Genomic DNA, 22,082 nt, shown 5'->3' on the forward strand with positions numbered 1-22,082 from the left:
ATTATTATTATTTGCGATGCATACATTGTTAGTTTGTCGCCCGATCATGTTTCTATTGGGCCACATGTATAAAATAAAAAAATCATCTTAGGAGGCAGACTGTATATCTTGTTCCTTTTCATTCATCATGGTGCACAGTATTTCCATTGTATCGGTATGTTCATATCTTCAATTGTGATGCGGATGAGATGTGATGCTCAATGTACTTATAAAACTGAATCCTGACCTAATGTGCCTTACCTCCTAATAAAAATCTAAACATCCTGCAATCCTGGCAAAAGACCTGCATATAACCTCTCTCATTCTCAGATCTGCTCATGAGGAACTCGGTCACAGCGGCAGAAATCATGTCTTGTCAAAGGCACGGCAGAAGTATTGGATTACAAAATCACATGCAGCCATCCGCCATGTCCTGTCACAGTGTGTTACCTGCAGACGTCAGCGTGGAAAAAGAGAAAGTCAAGTTATGGCAGACCTTCCCAGTGACAGACTTGTACCTGATGAGTGGCCATTTACAAGCGTTGGCGTGGACTTTTTCAGCCCTTTTGAGATAAAAAGAGGCAGGACCATGATCAAAAGGTATGGCGTGGTTTTTACCTGTCTGACAGTGAGAGCTGTGCACATCGAGGTAGCAAGATCTTTGGACACTGACACCTGCATTTACGCACTGTGCAGGTTCATCTCTAGGAGAGGTCAGGTCCAGCTGATGCGTTCCGACAATGGAACAAACTTTTTGGGCTCAGAGCATGAGCTGCAAGAGGCAGTACAGGCTTTGAATAATGCAAAGATTCAAGACACATTGCAGAGTAAAGGCGTCACATGGATGTTAAACCCACCGGCCGCGTCCTATTTCGGAGGAGTATGGGAACGGCAGATAAGAACAATAAGTAAAGTGCTCAACTCCATTGTGAAGCAGCAAACAATTGATGCGGAGGGGCTGCACACTCTGCTTTGTGAGGTTGAGGCTATTATAAATAGCCGCCCTATCACCAGAGTCTCAAACGATTCAAATGACCTGGAGGCTTTGACCCCGAATCATCTGCTGTTGATGAAGGCCATAACCCTGCTTCCTCCTGGAATATTTGACAGAAATGACGTATACTCCAGACGCAGATGGCGCCAGATCCAATACATAGCGGATCTGTTTTGGAGACGCTGGAACAAGGAGTATCTACCGGACTTACAAGAGAGACAAAAATGGTCCCAAGAACCAGAATGTTGAGCCGGAATGTTAGAGCCATTAGGCTTATGTTTACATTTTGTGCCTAATTAGTAAATATATATTTTGTGTTAATTTATTGTGGCTAATCATAAGTGATATTTTTGTTTTATTTTTATGTAATTGATGTATTTTAGTAGTAATGATTTTATTACGCTCTTATTTTGGCTTTCTAATAAGTTGATGCTGCCGTAAAGCACAGTGTACTGTTGAGATCTGTAGTAAAATTTGCCATGTGGGTGCTGGTCAGGGTTGTTATTAAGTGATCAGGGCAGGACGGGAGCTACACTTTTCTGTCTGTAGCTAACGTCATTTTAGGCCTAAGAAACTCTTTTCTGTCAATTAGTTTGAGGTGACAGACTGGATTTTGCTTTTGTTATATGTGGATAATAAACCGAAGCATTTTTCCCTTTTTGCATTGGCTTCGATCGTGTCCTTCTTGGATCTGTTTTGGAGTTCATTGCCTTATGACAAGCACGAGTACAGAAACTTTTTATGTCCAGATAGGCTGCCACTACATTAATATTCATAAAAAATAGAAAAAGCACTAAAATAGCATAAAAAGTGGTGTGTCTTATTTGATCACTGTAGTAATTCAATGTGAGACTGGTTTGGAGTCACTGGTTAGCATGTTGTGGAAGCTATTGAAAAAAATGATAATTTCTGCATATTAATATTCATTTAAAAAAATGCAGTCGTTTTGTATTCATTTATTTATGGGAAGTAATTTAAGGACGGTCGCTAAATCAGTTTTCAGCGACTTAGCGCGAGGTCCTGGGGCCGTTCTCCTGCTGCCAACACCGGGCAAACCTCAGTGAAGTCGCGGCTGGAACCGGAGTGAATATCTGTTGAATATCCGATATAAAACCAACTTCAATGGGGTCTCAGCCCTATGTTCCCACAGCTCTATGTTTCCACTGGACTCTCTACTTATCTGGTCTTTTACTAAACTTAACCAGCTCCTTTGTTCATTGCCTAAACCCAACCAATGATGGGAAAATAGGGCCTAACGTTAATTTTCTGTGAATAAGTTGGAAATGTGGCGACGTTAGCCTTTTCTGCCAGAAAAAGCCTTTTTTTTTTTTTTTTACCCAAACTGCCATTAAGCCCTAAACCTTTATGGCAACACTAATTACACCTTACCTGTCACGTTATGCGTTTCTTTAGATTCGACGGTGAGTTCGCCAGCAGGTCGTGGTTTTTCGGTTGACACATACACATCGCATACACCACGAGTCCTTTTTGGAGCCGACAACAACGAATAAGTCTTTTAAATAGGGCCATGGATGGGGAATGTCCTGCTTCTCTGAATCTTCTGAAGCGTCGCCGTCCCAATTTCAGCATTTTTTCTACTCGTAGCCTTTCCGTAAACTTGAAGTCGTATTCACAGTGAAGACTTTGTACTCACAGCTTTCTGATTTATACTGATAAAAACAATCCTAAACTACATCCAATTTCACGGACTCACAGATATGACTTTATAGATAGATAATTACTCTATTCATCCCCAAAGGAAAATTATTTTTTTTGCAGCAATCTGGTACAACTGAATATGATACAATACTTTAGAATAAAAACAAGATCAAATAATTAAAAAAAAACTATTTTTTGACACACAAATTAACGCTACTACGCATAGCACTCTAGCATCGCGCTATCTACTTTTGGTAAATGGACTTGTACTTATATAGCGCCTTTCTAGTCATCTGACTACTCAAGGCGCTTCACAGTGTCTGTCACATTCACCCATTCACACAGACATTCACACTGATGGCAGTGGACATCTACATATCATCTAATCTGATCTAACCATTCACACCACATTTACACACCCATGCGCAGCACGGGGAGCAATTCGGGGTTCAGTGTCTTGCCCAAGGACACTTCGGCATGTGGACCAGGGGGAGATGGGGATCGAACCACCAATCTCTCGAACAGAGGACGACCCACTCGGCCACCAAGCCACAGCCGCCCCTTTTGACCTTGTTAACATCTGTTCAAAGATGGCGGCCAGCGCAGCAGGTCGCTCCGCTCTGTTTTATCTGAGGTTCCAACTCAGTTTTGTCTTTTGGAAGTGAAAGAAGTTGTGTATCTGTGTAAGTGTGTGTGTGTTTTTGTGTGTGTCGGTGAGGAGGGACGGAGGATCAACTCAGACAAGACATCTGGAGCTGCTGATGGTCGGAGCAGAGAAGAAATTAGCTGTTAAGTTGTTACGTTTTAGTCAATGTTTCAGATTTCCTGATGCTGGTTTGTTACTGTAAACAGTGCCTCTGCAAACAGAATGGTATTCATCATGTGCACGGGAGAACACAGGCCAAGCCTTAGTTCCTTTGTTTTTTAATTAAATTATTGCTTTTGTTATTTAAAATAATATACAGTGTATGTTCAGTTTAACTTTCACAAAGGAAAGGAAATGTGCACTGTTTTGCAGTTCATACCTCAAAAATAATCATTTTCATTTGAAAAAGAGAAGAGAAGAGCCTTTATATTTTGTAGATTTTATCACTTTTTGTTGAAAACATCGTATCGTGAATGGAATCCAATGGTGAGTTGAGTCAGTGTATCCTTCCATCCCTACTGATCAGTCTCCTTAAACTGTGTTTAATAACAGCCTTCTGGTCCAGCTGCAGTATTATGTTATCATTGTTGTCAGGCACCTGGTTAAAGATTGTCCAAACAAACACGATAATAAAGCAAAAGAAAAGGTCTGTCATTTCCGTCATGGTGCCAAAAAGATATTTCAGTCAAATAAAAAGTTATTTCTGCAGATCAAAAGGGACTGGCTGGCTCTAATGTGACCCACATAAATATATACATGTCATGAACGGTACGGGGATAACACAAAGAGACTGGACCCAAATGCAGAAAAGGACACGGGATAAAAGTACAAACAAAAGTTTATTATAAACCACAAACAAAACACGTAAAACACTACAGGGTAACTAGGGACGAGGCGGTTGAGGGAAAACACGGCAACAACGGACGATCAGGGACACGGACAAGTAAACAGGAACACGGGAAACTACGGAGAAAAACAAAAGACAAGCAATGCTTAATATATTTACCGATGGGGAGTGTGAAAACCACAAACGAGTAAGGAAGTAAGGAATGCCAATCCGGGGGAAATAGTTTACCAAGGCAAGGATAACAACGGTCCGGCGCTGTATGCCTGTCAACTCAGGGTTTAAGTAGTCCACAGGTGATCAGTTTAACAGGCTGCAGCTTGGGGAAAACACGCCTACCGGACCTAGAGGACAAGACACAAGAGGGAGACACATGCAGGGAAAGAATAGTCAGCCCCATCACGCTATAAACTTCAAATGGGATCGTGATTATTCAGTTCCAAGAAACATTGAAGTTTAAAAAAAGACATATCTTTGCTATACCCACAGACATATAGTTATGTGTGTTTGCATATTATGATCCAGATAAAAGCAGTACACATCTGTTGTCAGAGTCTGCACAGGGGAGAGGTCAGAGCCCCTGCCCCTCAAAAGGGCTCTGTACCGCCCTGCAACACACATTTCTACCAGCTCTGTGGGAAACACTACAGTGGGGGGAGTTGGGCTCAGACCAGGGGATGGAGTTACACCTTAATATAAAGCAATACTGTACCCCATAGACAATACATTTTCATAAGACTGCAAAAAAAGCAATGTAGATGACCTTAATGTATAAACCTAATTAAAAACTACTGACTGTATAACAAACATGCACAAAAAACTAATAAAGCCACAGCTTAGTTTTTTTTGACAGTCAACACATCAATAAATATAAAATGATCTTTCAAAGGCGAAAAGCATGGCTAGATGTTCTAAAACCCGATAACAGCCAAGAGGAGGTGCAGAAGTCGCGTTTTCCCTCAGAACAGAATTTCCACATGATGAAAGATTACTGCAGATTTTTTGCCTATGTTGCCAAACAGACCACTTTATTGACACTGAAGCCTTAACAGCAACATTTTGGGTAGTCTCTGAAAAAATCTTTATAAAATGATGTCACTTACAATTTCACTAAAACATTTTTGAAAATGTTACCATGTCCAGCAGGATCCATTATTCAAATTGCAAAACATTATAAATACAGACAAATATTGTTGTTATTGTTTTTTTAGGCTGCACACGGATGATTACAACAGATAGGTAGGCAGACCCCCGACTGTCACGTGGGATTTTTCTCAGACTGTGCCTACGCCATGTTTAAGTCAACTCTCACTAATCAAACATCAAATGGGATTGGTTTCCTGGATTGGATTCCTCGTTCCCTTTCTTGGTGTTTGTGTCTGCATTTGGGTCTTGCTCCTCGGAGTTATTCCCCGCACCAATCTTGACACTTTCTTTCTGTTCAATAGTGGTGTGATCTAGGTGTACAATATGTCTCTCTATTTGGTAGCTGGTGTCATTTAGTCAAGTCAGTTACAGTGTTCACAAACACAAACGGAAATGTTGTTGAGTGCATGTATTTCCCTATTTCAGAAGACTAGACAGGCACTATATAAGTACAAGTCCATTTACCATTACCATTTACCTACTTCTAACTGGTCTCTGAAACAGTTGCAGAGAACGTGAATTGGAAATATGTACGCTATGAATAACAAAATAATATTCATATTCCTGTTAACAGTTCAACAGACCTATGAGGCTTCTTTCCCACAAACATCTGAATGCCCACTGTTATAACACAGTAACAGTTCAAATCTCAGCAACCTTACATCAAATCCCCAATTTTTAAACATAAGTGAGAAAAAGGAAGTGAGAGGTCAAATATTCTTGCTGTCAGAGGATTTCACTCTTTTCTTGGGAGAAAACCAAATGTGACCCGAAGCCATTGTTCATATAAAGGTAAAGAATAACGTGAGCATTGTTGCAGCACAGATAGGACAGTATAATCTGAGTCTGCTGTGGCTTTCACTTCTTTTTCTCCTCCGTCTCATCATTGGTGAGGTATTCGATGTGTGTCCATATGCACCATATCTGCAGATAAACAGACGGGATGTTTGAACAAATATAACATGAAATATGAGCAGAAATGATTTACCGTATTTTTCGGATTATAAGTCGCAGTTTTTTTCATAGTTTGGGTGGAACTTATGCTCTGGAGCGACTTATGTGTGAAATTATTAACACATTACCGTAAAATATCAAATAATAGCCCGGGGTATTATTTATCTCGGCCACGTAAGAGACCAGGCGTATATCAGCAATCGTCACACAAGTCAACCAATCAAAATTCGGCAGGGGCGGGTCATGGCAGAAGTGCATTGTGAAAAAAAAGATGCTACCTGCTACTTCCGTACCTATGAAAATTGATCATTTCAACATTGGCGGTAACTTATAAAAACAACTGAGAAGGGCTGAACAAAAATGGCACCGAAAAGAAAATCATATACTGCAGGTTACAAGCTGGAAGTAGTGAAATATGCAGCAGAAAACGGCAATCGAGCAGAAAGATAGATAGAAGAGGAAGCGGCGCATTGTCTACCTTTAAGAGTTGGCGGAGTTGTTCAGAAGTGACACAGAGGAAGAAGAGTTCATTGGATTTAGTGATTAGGATTGACAGATTGTTTCGTAAACGTAAAGCATATTCTATATGTTATAGTTATTTGAATGACTCTTACCGTAATATGTTACGTTAACATACCAGGCACGTTCTCAAATCGTTGTTTATGCGTCATATAACGTACACTTATTCAGCCTGTTGTTCTCTATTTTATTTTTATTTTAAATTGCCTTTCAAGATGAAATGTCTATTCTTGGTGTTGGATTTTATCAAATAAATTTCCCCAAAAAATGCAACATACATGTTTTTTTCCTTCTTTATTATGCATTTTCGGCTGGTGAGACTAATACTCCGGAGTGACTTTTAATCTGAAAAATACGGTAAATACAACTTAAACTTTTGTCGATTCAATGATTAAGATTATCATGTTATTTCTACCTCCACTGAGAGAGCCAGCAGGCGGCCTGCAGCCAGCAGCAGGGTCCCCAGAGCCTGGATCCAGGGAGGCAGAAACAGCCAGTGGGATAGTAAACCCCACTGATACCCATACAGCCACAGGGGGAGGCAGTGCAGCCCACTCACCACCAATGTGCCAAGTGGTGTCTGAAACCCTGAAACAGCAGAGATACAGTTCGGGTGAACTCATGGAATCTGTGATGCATCTCAAGCCGCACAGTACATCAACTTATTACAGTGACACACTTGGTACCATTTGCCATGATGGCTTGTATGAATCTTGGGCTGCTGATGAAACTGTTCTTCCAGTGTTCACCTCTGGCATTGTGGTTACACACAAACACACACCACTCCAAAGCAGACACCAGCCAACCCCACTGTAATACAATATGACATTCAAAAGCATTTTAACACCATTATTTTCATTGTTGATTAATTTGTTGATTATTTTCTAAAATAATCAATTAGCTGTTTGATTTTTAACTGTCAGAAAATCAGTGTTTCCCAAAAACCTAGTTGACATCCTAAAATGTCTTGTTTTGTCCACTATTCAAAGATATTTGTGTTTACTGTCATAAAGGATGAAAGAAAGCAGAAAATATCCAACTGATTTGGACATTTGCGTTCTCACATCCGTGCATGTGTGAAAGGAAGAATGTTGAATGTTCTGCGCCATCAGACCTCAAACAGCAGGCTCCACAGCATGCCTCTGCCCAGGTTGTCCACCACTACATCCAGCCAGGCTCCGAACCTGGAGCACTGGCCCAGCCTCCTTGCCAGCCAGCCATCCACTCCTGCAGAGAAAACATCATGACATGACAACATCATATAGCACAATGCTCATGTTCTGTGCACTCAACTATTCCTTTTAGCAAGGTGTCTTTGAGTTTTCAAAGTGGATGTAACACAACTGCACTTTAGATTCTGTTCTGCACTCATGTAGTATCATGATACGCATTTCATCAATAATACCTGTTGTCAAATCAGGCTGTCCTTTTTTATAGGATATGATATTTTAGGATAGGTTAGGCTATGATATGATGCTGCTTGCTTAATTACATATTGTTGGCTTAGCCCATTTTCACTTGTAATAGCAGATAAAGTACAGGTGTAATAACATTTAGGATGGCCCTGTTCCATTTAAAGGAGCTGGACTCAACATTCAGAACATTAAAGTGTAATTCTAACGTAATCCTTTTTTCGACTTACATACATCAAATAAGCCATTGAGACACCAATCCATCCATCCACCCATCTTCAACCGCTTGTCCCTATCGGGGTCATGGGGGGCTGGAGCAGGCGTGAGGCGGGATACACTCTGAATAGGACGCCAGTCTATCACAGGGCACATAGAAACAAACAGAGACAGACAACCATTCACACTCACATTCACACCTACAGGCAATTTAGAGTCATCAATGCAACACCTGCACATCTTTGGACTGTGGGACGAAGCCGGAGAACCCGGAGAGAACCCACGCAGACACGAGGAGAACATGCAAACTCCACACAGAAGGGCCCCAGCCCGGATTCAAACCAGGAGCCCTCTTGCTATGAAATAATATTTCACCAAATTGCCACAAACCATGAAGCACCAATGGGCTCGTTCCTTTGGGATTAACTTTGGTAATCAACTTGAATGGACTTAACTTTGGGAGGAGCTGGTACAGGGGCCAGTAGGTAAGTCTTTAAAACACTCTTTGATAAACTCTGGCTTCACTAACTACGTTGTTGGTGCTTTGTTTTCTGTTTAGGGACTCTTCCCATGCTGCTGCAGAGGTTTGCTGTTATTTTGAGCAGTATTAGTGGTTAAAAAAGACATTTGAATGCCTTCACCGTACTGGCCCGAGCTAATCAGTGTTAGCCACTGCGACTGTTAGCGACTCTCAAGGTTTTCTCCGTTAATAGTTGATACACAAAAAAACTGTCTTGATGGCTTAATTGATGCATGTAAGTGTCGAAAAAGACCATGGAATGATTTTGCACCAGAATTCCACTTTAATATAGCAGCAAAAAACGATTATCTATGTAAAGATATCGTGGAGTAGAGAATTACATTTTCACTTGTCATCCAAGATTCTCTGTTGTGTGTTTTGACAGCTGGTCCGGCTGTGTATGAAAGAACGTTGATATTTCATGTACTGGTGAGTGGTCCGTGAAAGCCATGTGGAAGCAATCCCAGCAGACTGACTTGATAACTTCAGAATCAAACTTAAAGCAGACTAACCTGATAACTTCAGAATCAAACTTAAAGCAGACTTACTTGATAACTTCAAAAACAAACTTAAAGCAGACTGACTTGATAACTTCAGAATCAAACTTAAAGCACACTGACTTGATAACTTCAGAATCAAATTTAAAGCAGACTGACTTTATAACTTCAGAATCAAACTTTAAGCAGAATGACTTGATAACTTCTAAATCAAACTTAAAAGCAGACTGACTTGATAACTTCTAAATCAAACTCAAAGCAGACTTACTTGATAACTTCAGAAACAAACTTAAAGCAGACTGACTTGATAACTTCAAAATCTAATTTAAAGCAGACTGACTTGATAACTTCAGAAACAAACTTAAAGCAGACTGACTTGATAACCTCAAAATCCAATTTAAAGCAGACTGACTTGATAACTTCAGAATCAAACTTAAAGCAGACTGACTTGATAACTTCAGAATCAAACTTAAAGCAGTCTGACTTGATAACTTCTAAATCAAACTTAAAGCAGACTGACTTGATAACCTCAGAATCAAATTTAAAGCAGTCTGACTTGATAACTTCACAATCAAACTTAAAGCAGACGGACTTGCCGGTGTTTCAGTTTAACCAGTGGCCCGTTAACCACCCTGGTGTATGTGCTGACCTTTCCTATCCTTAACAGAAACATTAACCTACTCAGTAGACCTGTCCCAACGGGAGTCACACATGACCATTGGCTTTCCTTTCCTTCTCAAACTACCTCACAATTGCATGTTCATCTGCGCAATTTCAAAAATTTCTCAGGGGAGAAACCCCCGAACCCTGTCTGGAAAGGACTCTGACCTCTAGGCTATGTTTTCATTGGCTAGCAACGAGCCTGGCACGTGCTATGCACACTATTTGTCAATATGATAGTACCGGCACAAAATAAAAACTACTTTCACCCCTGCAAGTGGAAAGCCAAATGGAAGTTGGCCATGATTAGTTATGTTGGGAGTACGTTGTGGTAGAAAGTAAAAATACTTTTTATTAATTAATTTATTCATGCATTTATATAGCATCTTTCTAACTGACCACCCATTCACCCATCCACACACACATCCATAGCAATGCAAGGTGACCAATCTGCTCATCAGCAACTAACATTATCTGACCGTTTGGGAGCAATTTGGGGTTCAGTGTCTTGCCCAAGGAAACTTTGACATGCAGGGTCAAACAGCCAATCTTTCAATCAGTAGATGTTTTTTTTTTAAATAATCCAGTATTCATTTGGTGCAAAACATCATCCACCAGCAGCACAAAAAGCCTTTTACATTCTGTTTTAGACAAGACAGTGTGACAGTGAGCCAGCACGCATAATGCCAGGTGCCTGAAACTGAAGCGGCTGAAGGAAATTCAGCCATCATTCATTTTATTTTTTATAGTGAGAGGGAGGGACTCTTTGATAGGAGCCAGATCATATTGCTCCATTTCTTTCCCAGAGCCGTTAAAAAGAGCGGCACATCGTTCTTTTGAAAATACCTTTTTAGAGGTGTAGGGGTTACTATTTATCAATATAAATCGATCAGGCGTTGTGTACACATGCCTGCCTGTCACATATGTTGGAAAAAAGTGTCAATAAAAGCATGTGTGGTGTGTTTTTAATGCAACAGCTGTCTGTCCTTCCTGCAGCCCGCTGCTGCGGTCACTGTCACAACCACAGGGGGAGGCGCCAGGGCTGCAAAGTGCTTGTTCAAGCATCCGGCTCTACGGATAGGGCAGGCACAACGATACAAAGAAAGGCTTGCTTTTGAGCATGACTCAGTTCCCTTCGTTCATACCAAGGAGCCATTCAAAAGATATTTCCTTAGTGAATGTCACATCACTAATTATTTACACCGGTTCTTTTCCTTTTCACTGCAGGTAATGCACATATGTTATTAATAGAATTGATGATGATGCCCCAATGCACACTTAAATGAAAGGCAGGCATTAGGCCTATTAATGTTATTAGTTACATATCCTCTTCAGTTCTTTTTCTGTGAAAAATCTTTATAGGCCTACTGATGACATGTTCAGCTCACACTGGTTTTCTACTGGAATGTATGATGCTAAAACAGACCAGTATGAAGTTAGCATAAAATATGATCTACCGGCAGCATAATTTCAAGACTCGGTGTGAAAATCCAAAGCCTGTCCCCACAGGTCAAGCATGGGAAACAGATACCAGATACTTTACCATCAAGTGCTATGGAGATGGAGTAGAGAGAGAGAAAGACTACTGGTGTCTCACAGGCAGCCCAGGCAGCAAACACAAGGCCAATCCTAATGTATCCTGATAGAGAAAAATACTGAATTTATTAGAACAGCCAAGTGAAGGTACTCTTGAATTAAGTGGCAGACATATAGAGTCCTTAAGGTCAGTTCAGATCAATTACGAGCTTTTTAATCACCACAGTAACATATTTCAGCGTCCCTGTTCTGCCTTAAACCATACAAATGTACATATTATATAGTTATTCAATTGTATTTATTTCAAAAGAAAATAGATATAGTTCTTTAAGGGGGGAATCTTACTACGGTTTACCCTGATGGCCAAGTTACCCGGGTCGTCGTGCCACAGCGAACATATCACAAATACATAATACAATTCAATAAAATTCCAACAAATCTTTCTCACCAATAATATTCGGCCAGAACAGCAGAACTTGGAGTCCCATCTCAGGTCGGTGGTACAGTGTCGCCTCGTCCAGGAAAATAAGATGATGCACCGTGAAGCCGACCTGCAGCTATCAAAACGAGCACAGGCGCATGTGTCTTGATCCAGCCTTTATATTCATGCCTTTATCCCCGCACAGTGTCCTCCAGCTGGATAGTATTGGGTCAGGCCCCTCTGCTTTAAGCTGCCGTCCCCCGGGCTGCAGCTACAGTACACAATGTTGGAGTTGGGTGCGCTCATGTTGGTGATGTAGACGCTGACAAACTGCCGTACGCATGGGGCGGCAGGTCACGCCAAAGCCTACTCTAAAATGTGTCAATTTAACACCGTCCTTAAAGGGAGCTAAGGAGCAGTTAAAGCATATCAAATAACATGTAGGGGTTCGTTTTTGCTACATTTTGGTGGAAGAAAAAAAGGATTTACCGACCGAATTCAATTAATTATTTTAAAATGTATTCAAGTCGTCCGAACATTCCAAAACAAAAACAAAATGCTGTGAGCATGACAAGACAACGTAGACTGGTAGTGGTAGTCGACATAAAACAGAGTGTTCGGAGTAATGCCTCACCGTTAACGTAAGAAGGGCACCCACTGCAGGTATAAGCGTAAAGTAACTACATGTGCATATGAATTAAACTGAAACGTAATATATAATAAAAAGCGATACATTGAAAACTTAAAGTGCGACGTACCTTTTGTTCCTGATCAAGGAGGGTCCTCGTCCACGTGCCACTGGAGGGCGCTGTGGTTGGTGTAATGTTAGACTAGCGTCATTTAGCAGGGTAACCACAAGGTGGTGCTAATCCCACTCATTTGCCTACACACCGCACACAAAAGCACACGTACTGACAGCTTGGTATGACTTCGCATAATAAATCCAAATGCATTTGTGTTATTTGCGAGAAAGGGGGAACACTTTATGGAGTGATCGGGTGGAAAGAAGACGTTTCTCTCTGTGGCGTTGGTTGTGTTTACAAGCGCCTGAAGGAGCTGATCAACTGACCTGTAGAATCAGATCATGTGACAGACTAGAGGCGTCGGTGAAAACATCTACCCGTTCACCACATACACACACACACAGAGCCAGGAACCCATTTCACAATAAACGGATAAGGTGACTAACACTTTGGATCAACTCAGTGCACCACGTTTATTTCCCCACATCGCAATGAAATGAGGGGAGCATGGGGGCTAAAGAGTCGAGGATAGGATTCCTGTCGTATGACGAGGCCGTCAAGAGAGGTGAGTTAAGCTGAAAAGCAACGGACTGAATCCACCTCAGTGGCGCTGTCTGAGCTAACTGTCAGCCTCTGGGCTAGCCCGGTACATGAGAGGAGGACGTCCAGACCGCACATTAAAATCTAGCGGTTTAAGTGGCCTTCGTTATTGGATAAGGTAGATACCTGTCAAAAACCAACACACGGCCTCTATGGATCCGATAGGTCCCATTAGTCAATTCGGCATAGACGAATGTCTGAAAGCCTCGCGGGATTTAATGACATGTTAAGTTTAGCAATAGCTATGCCTATATTTCCTTCAGTAGCCTTCCGTCAACGCACAACACTCTTTGTGGTGCTGTAGGAAGGGTTCACTAGTAATGAAAGCATAAATAATTTTCAACTAAACGTCGTAATATGGATTCTGTCAATCCCGAATTGGGTTATTCGTCCTAGCAATATTGTAACTGAGCTGCCTGGTGTTTTATGAGGCGCGTACCTTCGCTTATAAGCAAGGTCACGTCAAATGGACAGATGTTTGGACTGCTTCTCTCATAGCTACCAGCGCGGTGGTTGTGTGGCTGGTGTTGGCTAACAGGAGGGATGGGCTGACTTCACGGTGTTTGGAAAAACGGTTGTGCAGACAGTCTCGGATGTGTGCTTAGCTTCTGTCTGACACAACAGTGCGCCACTTATGATAGCTCTTATCACCTGAGCTAGCTAATGTCGAGTAATGTCAATGAGAGTGCTGCTTACTTGTCTAACGTTTTAACGTTAGCTAAGCTAGACAGTTGTTTAACTGTTAGACGTTAGTTAGCTAGGTCGCTACAGCTAGCTAAGTTGTCAGAGGGAGATGGCCCCAGGCTGTTTGTTTTAGCCTTCGTTTGGCGGATTTTCAAGCTTAGCCATGTGATATAGTCACTGTTAATCGCAAGTGTTTGTGCTCGGGGACTATCATTCTGCTTCTGTTCTTATGTACATACATACACACACACACACACACACACACACACACACACACACACACACGAGTTAGCTCACGTTAGCTGTATGTCAGTGCGTTTGGCGGAACAACACGCTGCCTCACGTTGCTGTCGCTGCATTAAGTTTGAATTGATGTTAGAGTGTGGACATTTTTAAACGGGGAGGATTGGTCGATCACTGATATACATACATAAATAGATTCTCACAGACCTGTATATACTGTATTTGTGTTGCTATAGGGGTAAAACTGTGTTGGAAGTGATGCATTGTCTGCACGTTGGTGCACTTATGTGAGATGTGGGTGAGCATTTATCAGGAAACGCATATGAGATCTTATCCCTAGTTGCACTTTACTCCCTGGGTTGCCACTAGCTGAACTTTGTTTATCTTGATTTCAGGCTATTAGAGGCAGTTACACCTCCATCCAGGACATTGTCATGTCTAAAATATACCAGGCTTCTGAGGGGAATTTAGACAGAACTGTCCTTTGCATTTATGAGTAAGGTCTCTGAATTATTTTCAGCCAGGATCTTCACTATTTTTTTTCACACAGAAGCCTGTGTTTGAACAAACATTTACCTATGGTTGCTTTTATTGCCTAAATGGTATATTTTTAATACCAGCTCCTTGTGTGGTAGTTTGGACATTCCTTAAGCCATTCTTACTCTGATCGTCACATGTGACCACACATGTACACACAGGGGTGGAATTATCCAGCCATCCAGCCTTATCTGACCAGTCACATGGCAGCGTTCCTAATTCCCACAATAGGCTCGGCTGCCGCAATCATGAGGTCAGTTTTCATGGAAGCTTTCTCTAGTAAGACATTAACATGATAATGGTCAAGGAACAATGCTGTTGGAAAGGTTAGGCTTTGATGTGTTCCTGTAGTAAACCCAGGGTCATTCAGACTTCTTTCAAGACTAATTTTGCTGGGTTGATTATGCATCCTCTGTTCATTTTGTTTACAGTTTCTAACTGCAGCCCGGTGTAATTGCTACCATATGCCCAGAGTAGAACTAGTATTTTTATGAGAGATATTCGTGTCCTACAGACAAAAAATATGTTGCCCAAGCGTCTGAGGCTCAGATATTTGCATCTGCTTTTTCTGTTATATGAGCAAATTCTTAAATAGAACAATCTTACATCAGTGTAAAAAGTTTGTGCATCGTAAGTGCGATGACTTCAATTAAAATAAAGATGTTGAATGGATAAGAGATGAGAACTGTTTCCAATTTGAAGTCATGCAGAGCATAAAGTATGGCTGCTTGAAATATGGGGTATGCTAAAGTCACCATACTGCTGCACTGATTTTAAAAATATTTATTAATTGCCTCAACCTGTAGAGGCATGGAAGACATTTCAGGTCACTGCCGCAACAAAGAAGAGTACAGTTGTCAATTTAAATGATATGCTGCCATGCTCCTAGTGTTAATGTGGACAAGGAATAAATTTTTAAGAGCTTTGTTAAAAGTACAACAAAACAACTTTGTTTATTGGCGCATTACTTCGTAGCATAGGCTATAACAAAACACTTTTGAATGATCTAATTAAATGTGGAAAAGAAACAGATTTTAAATGAAGTAAGCGACAACTGCACTCAATCACAACAACAAAACATAATTTTGATTCAAAGTAATGATTTTTGTTGAAGATCGAAATATTCACATGTTCTGTGGTGATTCTGGTTGTAGTGTGATGACCATGAGGCCTGCTGGGGCATTGATTTCCCGGGATGGCCAGATAGCTAGGATGGCGAGCCTCTGGATTCCTCTTATGTTCTTTCCACCAGTGAATGAGATTTTTTTTTTTTTTCAAGGGATGGGGAGATTTCCCTCAAATACGGTTCTACCTCACACTCCGCCTCTTCCTCCCCATGTGCTGTGTTGGTAGTCCCCTCCCAGATTGTAGCGTCATGGTCCTGCAGGCGGCAGCTGGTTCCTCTGTCTTGGAAGCAGAAGCAGCGGACTCAAGGCAACAGATAGATTCAAAGTGTGTATGTAATCTAACCTACAGACTGTAACCAGTCAGAAATGTTCTCGGATGTTTACTATAACTGATTAACGGTTAACCGCAGACCTAGTTGTGGCGGTCCACTACCCCAGAGTTGGGACTTGGCATCTAGGGTTTTAGAGGTCAAAGTCCACTCAATTTTTAAATGTTGAATGACAATTACTTCTATAGGAAAGAAACTCAGTTCCTGGTTGATCATTGGTATGCAAAAGTAGCATGTGTGATTAGAATAATTTTAAAATCAGTAAAGGGGACATTACAAAGAGAAAGGTCGTCTGATGTCTAAGTATTGAATCAGCTGGGAAGGTAGAGTTAGAGTTAGAGCTGTGTCAAACATGTTAAATACATTTGAATAAGTCTAGTTTTTGCTTTGGATCAGCTCTGGTTTCTTCTGGATTGAGTGGAAAGTCTTGAGGTTTTCATTTCATAGCCATGGGCAGCTGATTGAGTTTATTTTGTCCTTCACTGTACAAATTGATAAAGCAATCATTTGGTCAGGAACAAAGATTGAGGCATTTATAAACTTGTGGTATTGGAAAATGATCCAGCAGCTAGTGATTCTGTGTTGAGTAACATCAATGTTAATGTTTAAAGTAATCTCCTTTTTTAAATGTCAATTTAAAGTAGAGAAAGAATACGTCCGGAAGTAACAGCTGACTGTATATCCCAGCAACAGATAATGGTTGATTCTGTTCAGTCAACACAACTCCTGTCCGTCCTTGCCTTTTAAAGTCCTTACTTGATGGTACTTTTATTCTCAGATTGTAGAGCTGCTGTATTACATTGCATGTTGTAACACCTTCCATTCAAACATGGGCATAGAAACTTTTTTGTGGAGGTGGAAAACTCAAACATAGCCTGATTATGAAGAGGATGTATAAGGTTATATACATTTTTGAAACAGGCTGTATATCCTTTGCGTACATATTAGGGTATCGGATTAGATACTAATTTGCAAAAGTATCAATACTCAACAGTGCCTTCTCCACCTCCTTCGGTTGACGCGTAACGTCACCCAGCAGATCTGCAGACAAAACAAGACAGAAGCTACAGCTCGTCTCTCTGAGCACATGAATGCTGGTTCATCACGTTAACAACTCTGATCTGACTGAACACAGCTGCTGCTGCTGCTGGAGGACCTTCAGACCAGTGTGAAAATGAACAGAGCAAAAGTGCAAACTGGAAGTATTTAGCAAACAACCAGGAAAAAGCTAAGGATGTGAACAAGCCACTAGTGTCTAATCATAAACAGTAATGTTAATGGCGGAGCTAAGCAGCTAATGGCATCAGTCCTGTCCGTCAAGCGTTAATTTAACAAAAAGACACAATAACATGTCTGACAGTCAACGAGACAGAAACAGTGGCAGCTGCTAAACCAACTCTATTTAATCAGCAGTGATAATATGGAGCCAAGTGAGCAGAAACACAGCAGATAAACAGGACTGTAGCTGAATACACTAGCATGGAGCAGATCCCTGTTTACACTGTGGAGAAACCTGACTAACAACAGCATATTCACCAACTGAATCCAAGGTTTAACCTCCTTCATGGAATAATTTAATGTCCACACAAATCCCTGAGCTCTACAAAACAAACAAGAGAGTTTGAACATATTGGTCATACTGTATATAACCGTATATAATACAGTTATGCTTTTTTTTTACTATGTCAGACAACTTTTTAAAAGTGTTTGATTGTGAAAATGTATTTTCTAATTTTTAATCAAAAAAACCCTGCCTTAACCTCCACTGTCTATTTGAACCTTGTGGTTGACCACCACGTAGTTTAGTAATGCAACAACCATGCTCATCACTCATGGACATGACTACTGAAAACTGCTTAGTACGCGTTTCTGCTCGACTTCAGCAGGCCCTATCAGCTTAGGTGACAGACCGCTGCTTTACATTCTTATCTTGTGCTCCCTGCCTGGCTTGTGGATGTAGATTTGCCTAATCCCACAAAGGCTTCCAGTATGGTCTTTGCTATGGAAACATGGGCAGGCTGTTTTTTCAATGAGATGAGACAGAGAGGACCATTCAAATGTTGTGTCAGGACCTATACGGTTAAGTTTTCTGCTCATTTTAAAGTAGTTTTTATTTCACCTTTTTTTTTTTTACTCGCTTTGCAGGAGTCCTTTGTTTGTGGTGTGCCTTATTTACCTCTAGTCTCAAATCTTTTCAGATAAATATATATAAAAAGGTTGATAATTGATTGCATGATGTTTTATGTATGTTAAAGGTCACACTTTTTACTAATGATAACGTAGAAAAAAAGATATTCTACATTCATGTCAGGATGGCCTGGATTGTATTTCAGGAGGGTTCTGGGAGAATGGTGAAAAAAGTCAAGAGCCCTGGGACCCACCCAAAGGACCACCTGTGGGCCCTGGGCACTCACTACATTGAAAATCTGTCAACATCGCTGATGAAAAAACTAAAAACTTTTACAATCTGAGTTAAACGGTAAAACTAACAATCTGAGTTAAACGGTATGACGAAGCTCACTTAAAGTAAAATTCTGGTGTAAAATCATCCTGGGTTCTTTTTAGGCAAATATACTCATTATATAAGCCACTGAGACATTTTTTTTGTGCACGAACAACTGGTGAAATCCGGGACAGACGCCAACAGTTGCTAATAGCCAAATGCGGCTAACACGGATTAGCTCGGGGCGGTAAGTTAAACACATTCAAACGTCTTTTTTAACCACTAATACTGCTCAAAATAACACCAAACAGAAGCATGAGAAGAGTTTCCCTACACAGAAAACAAAGCACCAACAAAATAGTTAGAGAACCCAGGGTCTATTAAACTACATTGTTGGTTATTTGGTTAATGTGTAAGGACTCTTCTCATGCTACTGCAGAGGTTATTTTGAGCAGTATTAGTGGTTAAAAAAACATTTTAATGCAAAACTTCAAACACTTCAAACGCCGCAAACATATTCAGCAATGAGTTGAACACAGGCGCAGACAACACAGCACACCGTATTTTTGCTCAGTGTTTCGGCATCACAAACTGCATGCAAATATGTACCCGTGGCAAAGAATCACAGTGAAACAGACACACTCTTCTTTTTCATTTGACTTCTTTTTGTAGCATTGGCAACATAAGGTCCAACAAGGACGATCCAATAGTGACTACCCTCTGATGAGAACCTGTATCTCTCATCCCTCTTAGCTCTAAGTCTGAGCTGAAAACATCCTCCTGACCAGGTTTGGTTGAAATCATCAGTTACCATGGTGATACAGCGAAGGTAAAAGAGAGCGACTTTGTGTCACAGCTGACCCAGGCTTTGAGGGCAACATACCTGCTAACACACTAATGCAGCTTCAGAGTTCTCCCCACAGATTCTAATTATTATTAAACCTGTGACAAGCTTCAGCTGCTTGATAACAAGCAGATCATTAGACTCAGGTGTGTTAGAGCTGGGAGAAACCTAAAACATGCAGGACAGTGGCCCTCCAAGAGCAGGGTTCCCCACCCCTGCTTTAAACCTTCCTGACATTTCACAGAGGTATACTATGATGGTATTTGTATGAAAAACAAACAAACAAATGTAAAAGCTGTGTTGCTGTCAATAAAATGATGCTGCTCCATCTTAAATGTCAGCCCACCTAAAGTGAGCCTTAAAGGGATAGTTTTGACTATTGAAGTGTGGTTGTATGAGGTACTTATCCATAGTCATTGTACCCAGGGCTTGACACTTCCTTTTTTATCACCAGCCACTGTGGCTATTGGTTTTCTAAAGTTACTAGCCACTCAGCATTCTCACTAGCCACAAATGTGTATACATATTATATTAAGAGAAAAATACCCTATATAAAGGGCAGCTTCTTATCCATATAAAAAAAAAAATGGTGCAGGGATATAGAAGATTAGAGAGTTAACTCTACTGAAAAAAACCTGTCAATATGAATACTGTCTGTTTAAATACAGCATTTATTAACAACATAATTTATCTATAACAACAATAAACACTGAAGTCTAATGCTATTCAAATATTTTTAATTGAAAACCTTAGTAATTACTCTATATATAGGATATCTAAGCAGCAATCATGTACAGGTGCATCTCAAAACATTCCACTTGTTGTTGAAGACTCTTTTCTTTTTCCACCACATATGAATAGTTGCTAATCATGTCTGGATCTACTTCTCGAGTTCTCTACTTTGAGAAGACTACAATTAAATTCAACCAGCCAAAGTGGCTAGTAGGGGGCTACTGTGTTACCCACCACAGCTGAAATTCAACCGCATTTGGTAGGTGGGTGGGTGGGTGTTAATGTCAAGCCCTGATTGTACCTACAGTAGATGATGGTTAACATGCTGGCGGTTTAGAGAAGCAGATGGGAGTACTGGTACAGAAGCAAAGCAATGTACTGCTGTGGACGGGGGCAGCAGCTAAAGAGATAATTAAATGTACGCTATATTTAGAATATTTTCGCATCTTTGCTTTGCTGTCAGTTCTGCTGTAAACTCCGGCTCATAAAGGGATCCTCCTGTCTCTGCAGTGAACACAATTTTGTCGTTGTTATTATGATCACTCATTTTTAATTTCTAGTGTTTGTTTATTCCATAAATCACAAAAAAATCTGACTCAAACAGCTGGTGTGCGGAGTAATACAAATTCAAATTCAATTCAAAAAAACTTTATTTGTCCCCGGGGGGCAATTCAGGGCACACAGAGCAGCAAATAACGACAGTGCAACTATACAAAAACATTTTAACCTAACAACAAGAATAAAGTGTAAAAGAAGAATAAGTGTCAGGATGTTAGTGTGTTTGTACAGGTAGAATAAGTGTCAGGATGTTAGTGTGTTAGTACAGGTTAGATATGGAGAACATCGTCGGCGTGAGATGTAGAAAGACATGCGTGTATCAGATGTAAGCAGACATGTGAACAGGTGTATATGATGTAAACATGCAGTAGACTGTTGAAACAGGTATGAACAGAACTGTAGTGTAGAAAAGATATAAGTGGACAGTGATTGGATTCAGATGAGGTCAGACATGATACATATGTGTAATGAGCAGACGTAAACAGAACTACAGTGCAGTAATAGAGTATAAATATAATATATAACTATAAGCTATGTTCAGATACTAAATAATAAAGTGATAGTGGTGCATGGCAGGAAAACAGCAGTCTAAGTATATGCTAGCTCTGTGTAACCAGATGAATACTGAAAAATAAAGTGACCATAGTGCTATGATGGAGGTGTCCAGGGAGGGGGGGGTGAAGTGTCCAGGGGAGGGTGTCAAGAGTGGGGAGGGGGATGGTAAGAGGGGTCAGGAGTTGAGGAGCTGGACAGCCCTGGGGATGAAGGTTGCTCTTTTCCTCTGTGTCCTGCAGCAGGGACAGCGAAGACGGCGTCCTGAGGGGAGCCACTCAAACGCTGAGAAGAGAGCATGAGAGGGGTCCTGCATGATCCGACCAGCTAACCTGAGTGTCTGCTGCTCATGGATGGTCGACAGAGTTCTAACAGGAAGTCCAATGATCTTAGAGCAGACCGTGGCTATGCTCTGCAGGCGGTTTCTGTTCTGGAGGCTGTTGGAGTAGAACCAGCATGTGATGGAGAATGTGATGATGCTCTCGATGAAGGAGTAGTAAAAGGTCAGGAGGATGTTCTTGCTGACTTCAAAGGAATTGAGCTTCCTAAGGAGGTATTTCCGCTGCTGACATTTCCTGAGAATCTCCTCTGTGTTGGAGGAGAATTTCAGCAGGCTGTCGAAGATGGTGCCCAGGTACCTGTACCCCTCAACTGCTTCAACAGGCTTCCCGTGGATCACATTGTTTG

The 22,082-nt window shown here is 41.0% G+C and overlaps 2 protein-coding genes across 4 annotated transcripts in view; one reads left to right on the plus strand and one right to left on the minus strand.

Moving 5' to 3' along the window:
* Positions 1-4,102: 4,102 nt before the first annotated feature.
* LOC310947178 (uncharacterized protein) lies at positions 4,103-12,793 on the minus strand. Of its 3 annotated transcripts, none has more exons than XM_083913896.1 (8): positions 12,762-12,793; positions 12,031-12,274; positions 11,590-11,685; positions 7,856-7,968; positions 7,428-7,551; positions 7,157-7,329; positions 4,354-6,192; positions 4,103-4,241 (listed from the first exon to the last, which is right to left on the minus strand). In XM_083913896.1, exons 2-7 carry the CDS (start codon positions 12,068-12,070, stop codon positions 6,127-6,129), a joined length of 612 nt encoding a protein of 203 aa, XP_083770022.1. In that variant the 5' UTR covers positions 12,071-12,274; positions 12,762-12,793; the 3' UTR covers positions 4,103-4,241; positions 4,354-6,126. The 3 variants fall into 3 exon arrangements, with proteins under 3 accessions (XP_083770022.1, XP_083770023.1, XP_083770024.1); XM_083913897.1 differs by having other exon boundaries at positions 12,031-12,139; positions 12,762-12,789; XM_083913898.1 differs by lacking the exon at positions 11,590-11,685.
* Positions 12,794-13,176: 383 nt separating this feature from the next.
* usp32 (ubiquitin specific peptidase 32) overlaps positions 13,177-22,082 on the plus strand; it is a 111,627-nt gene continuing 102,721 nt past the window's right edge. The window contains exon 1 of the mRNA XM_083913803.1: positions 13,177-13,311. Coding sequence (XP_083769929.1) covers positions 13,254-13,311 — 58 coding nt within the window. The 5' untranslated portion in view covers positions 13,177-13,253. The remainder of the gene's footprint in view (positions 13,312-22,082) is intronic.

This window comes from Echiichthys vipera, assembly GCF_963691815.1.
Source record: "Echiichthys vipera genome assembly, chromosome: 5".
Lineage (NCBI taxonomy): Eukaryota > Metazoa > Chordata > Actinopteri > Perciformes > Trachinidae > Echiichthys > Echiichthys vipera.

Excerpts from the sequence above, each read along its gene's own strand:
- LOC310947178 (XM_083913896.1), bottom strand. The coding sequence starts at position 12,070 with ATGGGACTCCAAGTTCTGCTGTTCTGGCCGAATATTATTG. Across the intron at positions 7,969-11,589 it reads CATCTCCATAGCACTTGATG|GAGTGGATGGCTGGCTGGCA; the intron begins GTAAAGTATCTG and ends TTTTCTCTGCAG. Across the intron at positions 7,330-7,427 it reads ACAAGCCATCATGGCAAATG|GGTTTCAGACACCACTTGGC; the intron begins GTACCAAGTGTG and ends CTGCTGTTTCAG.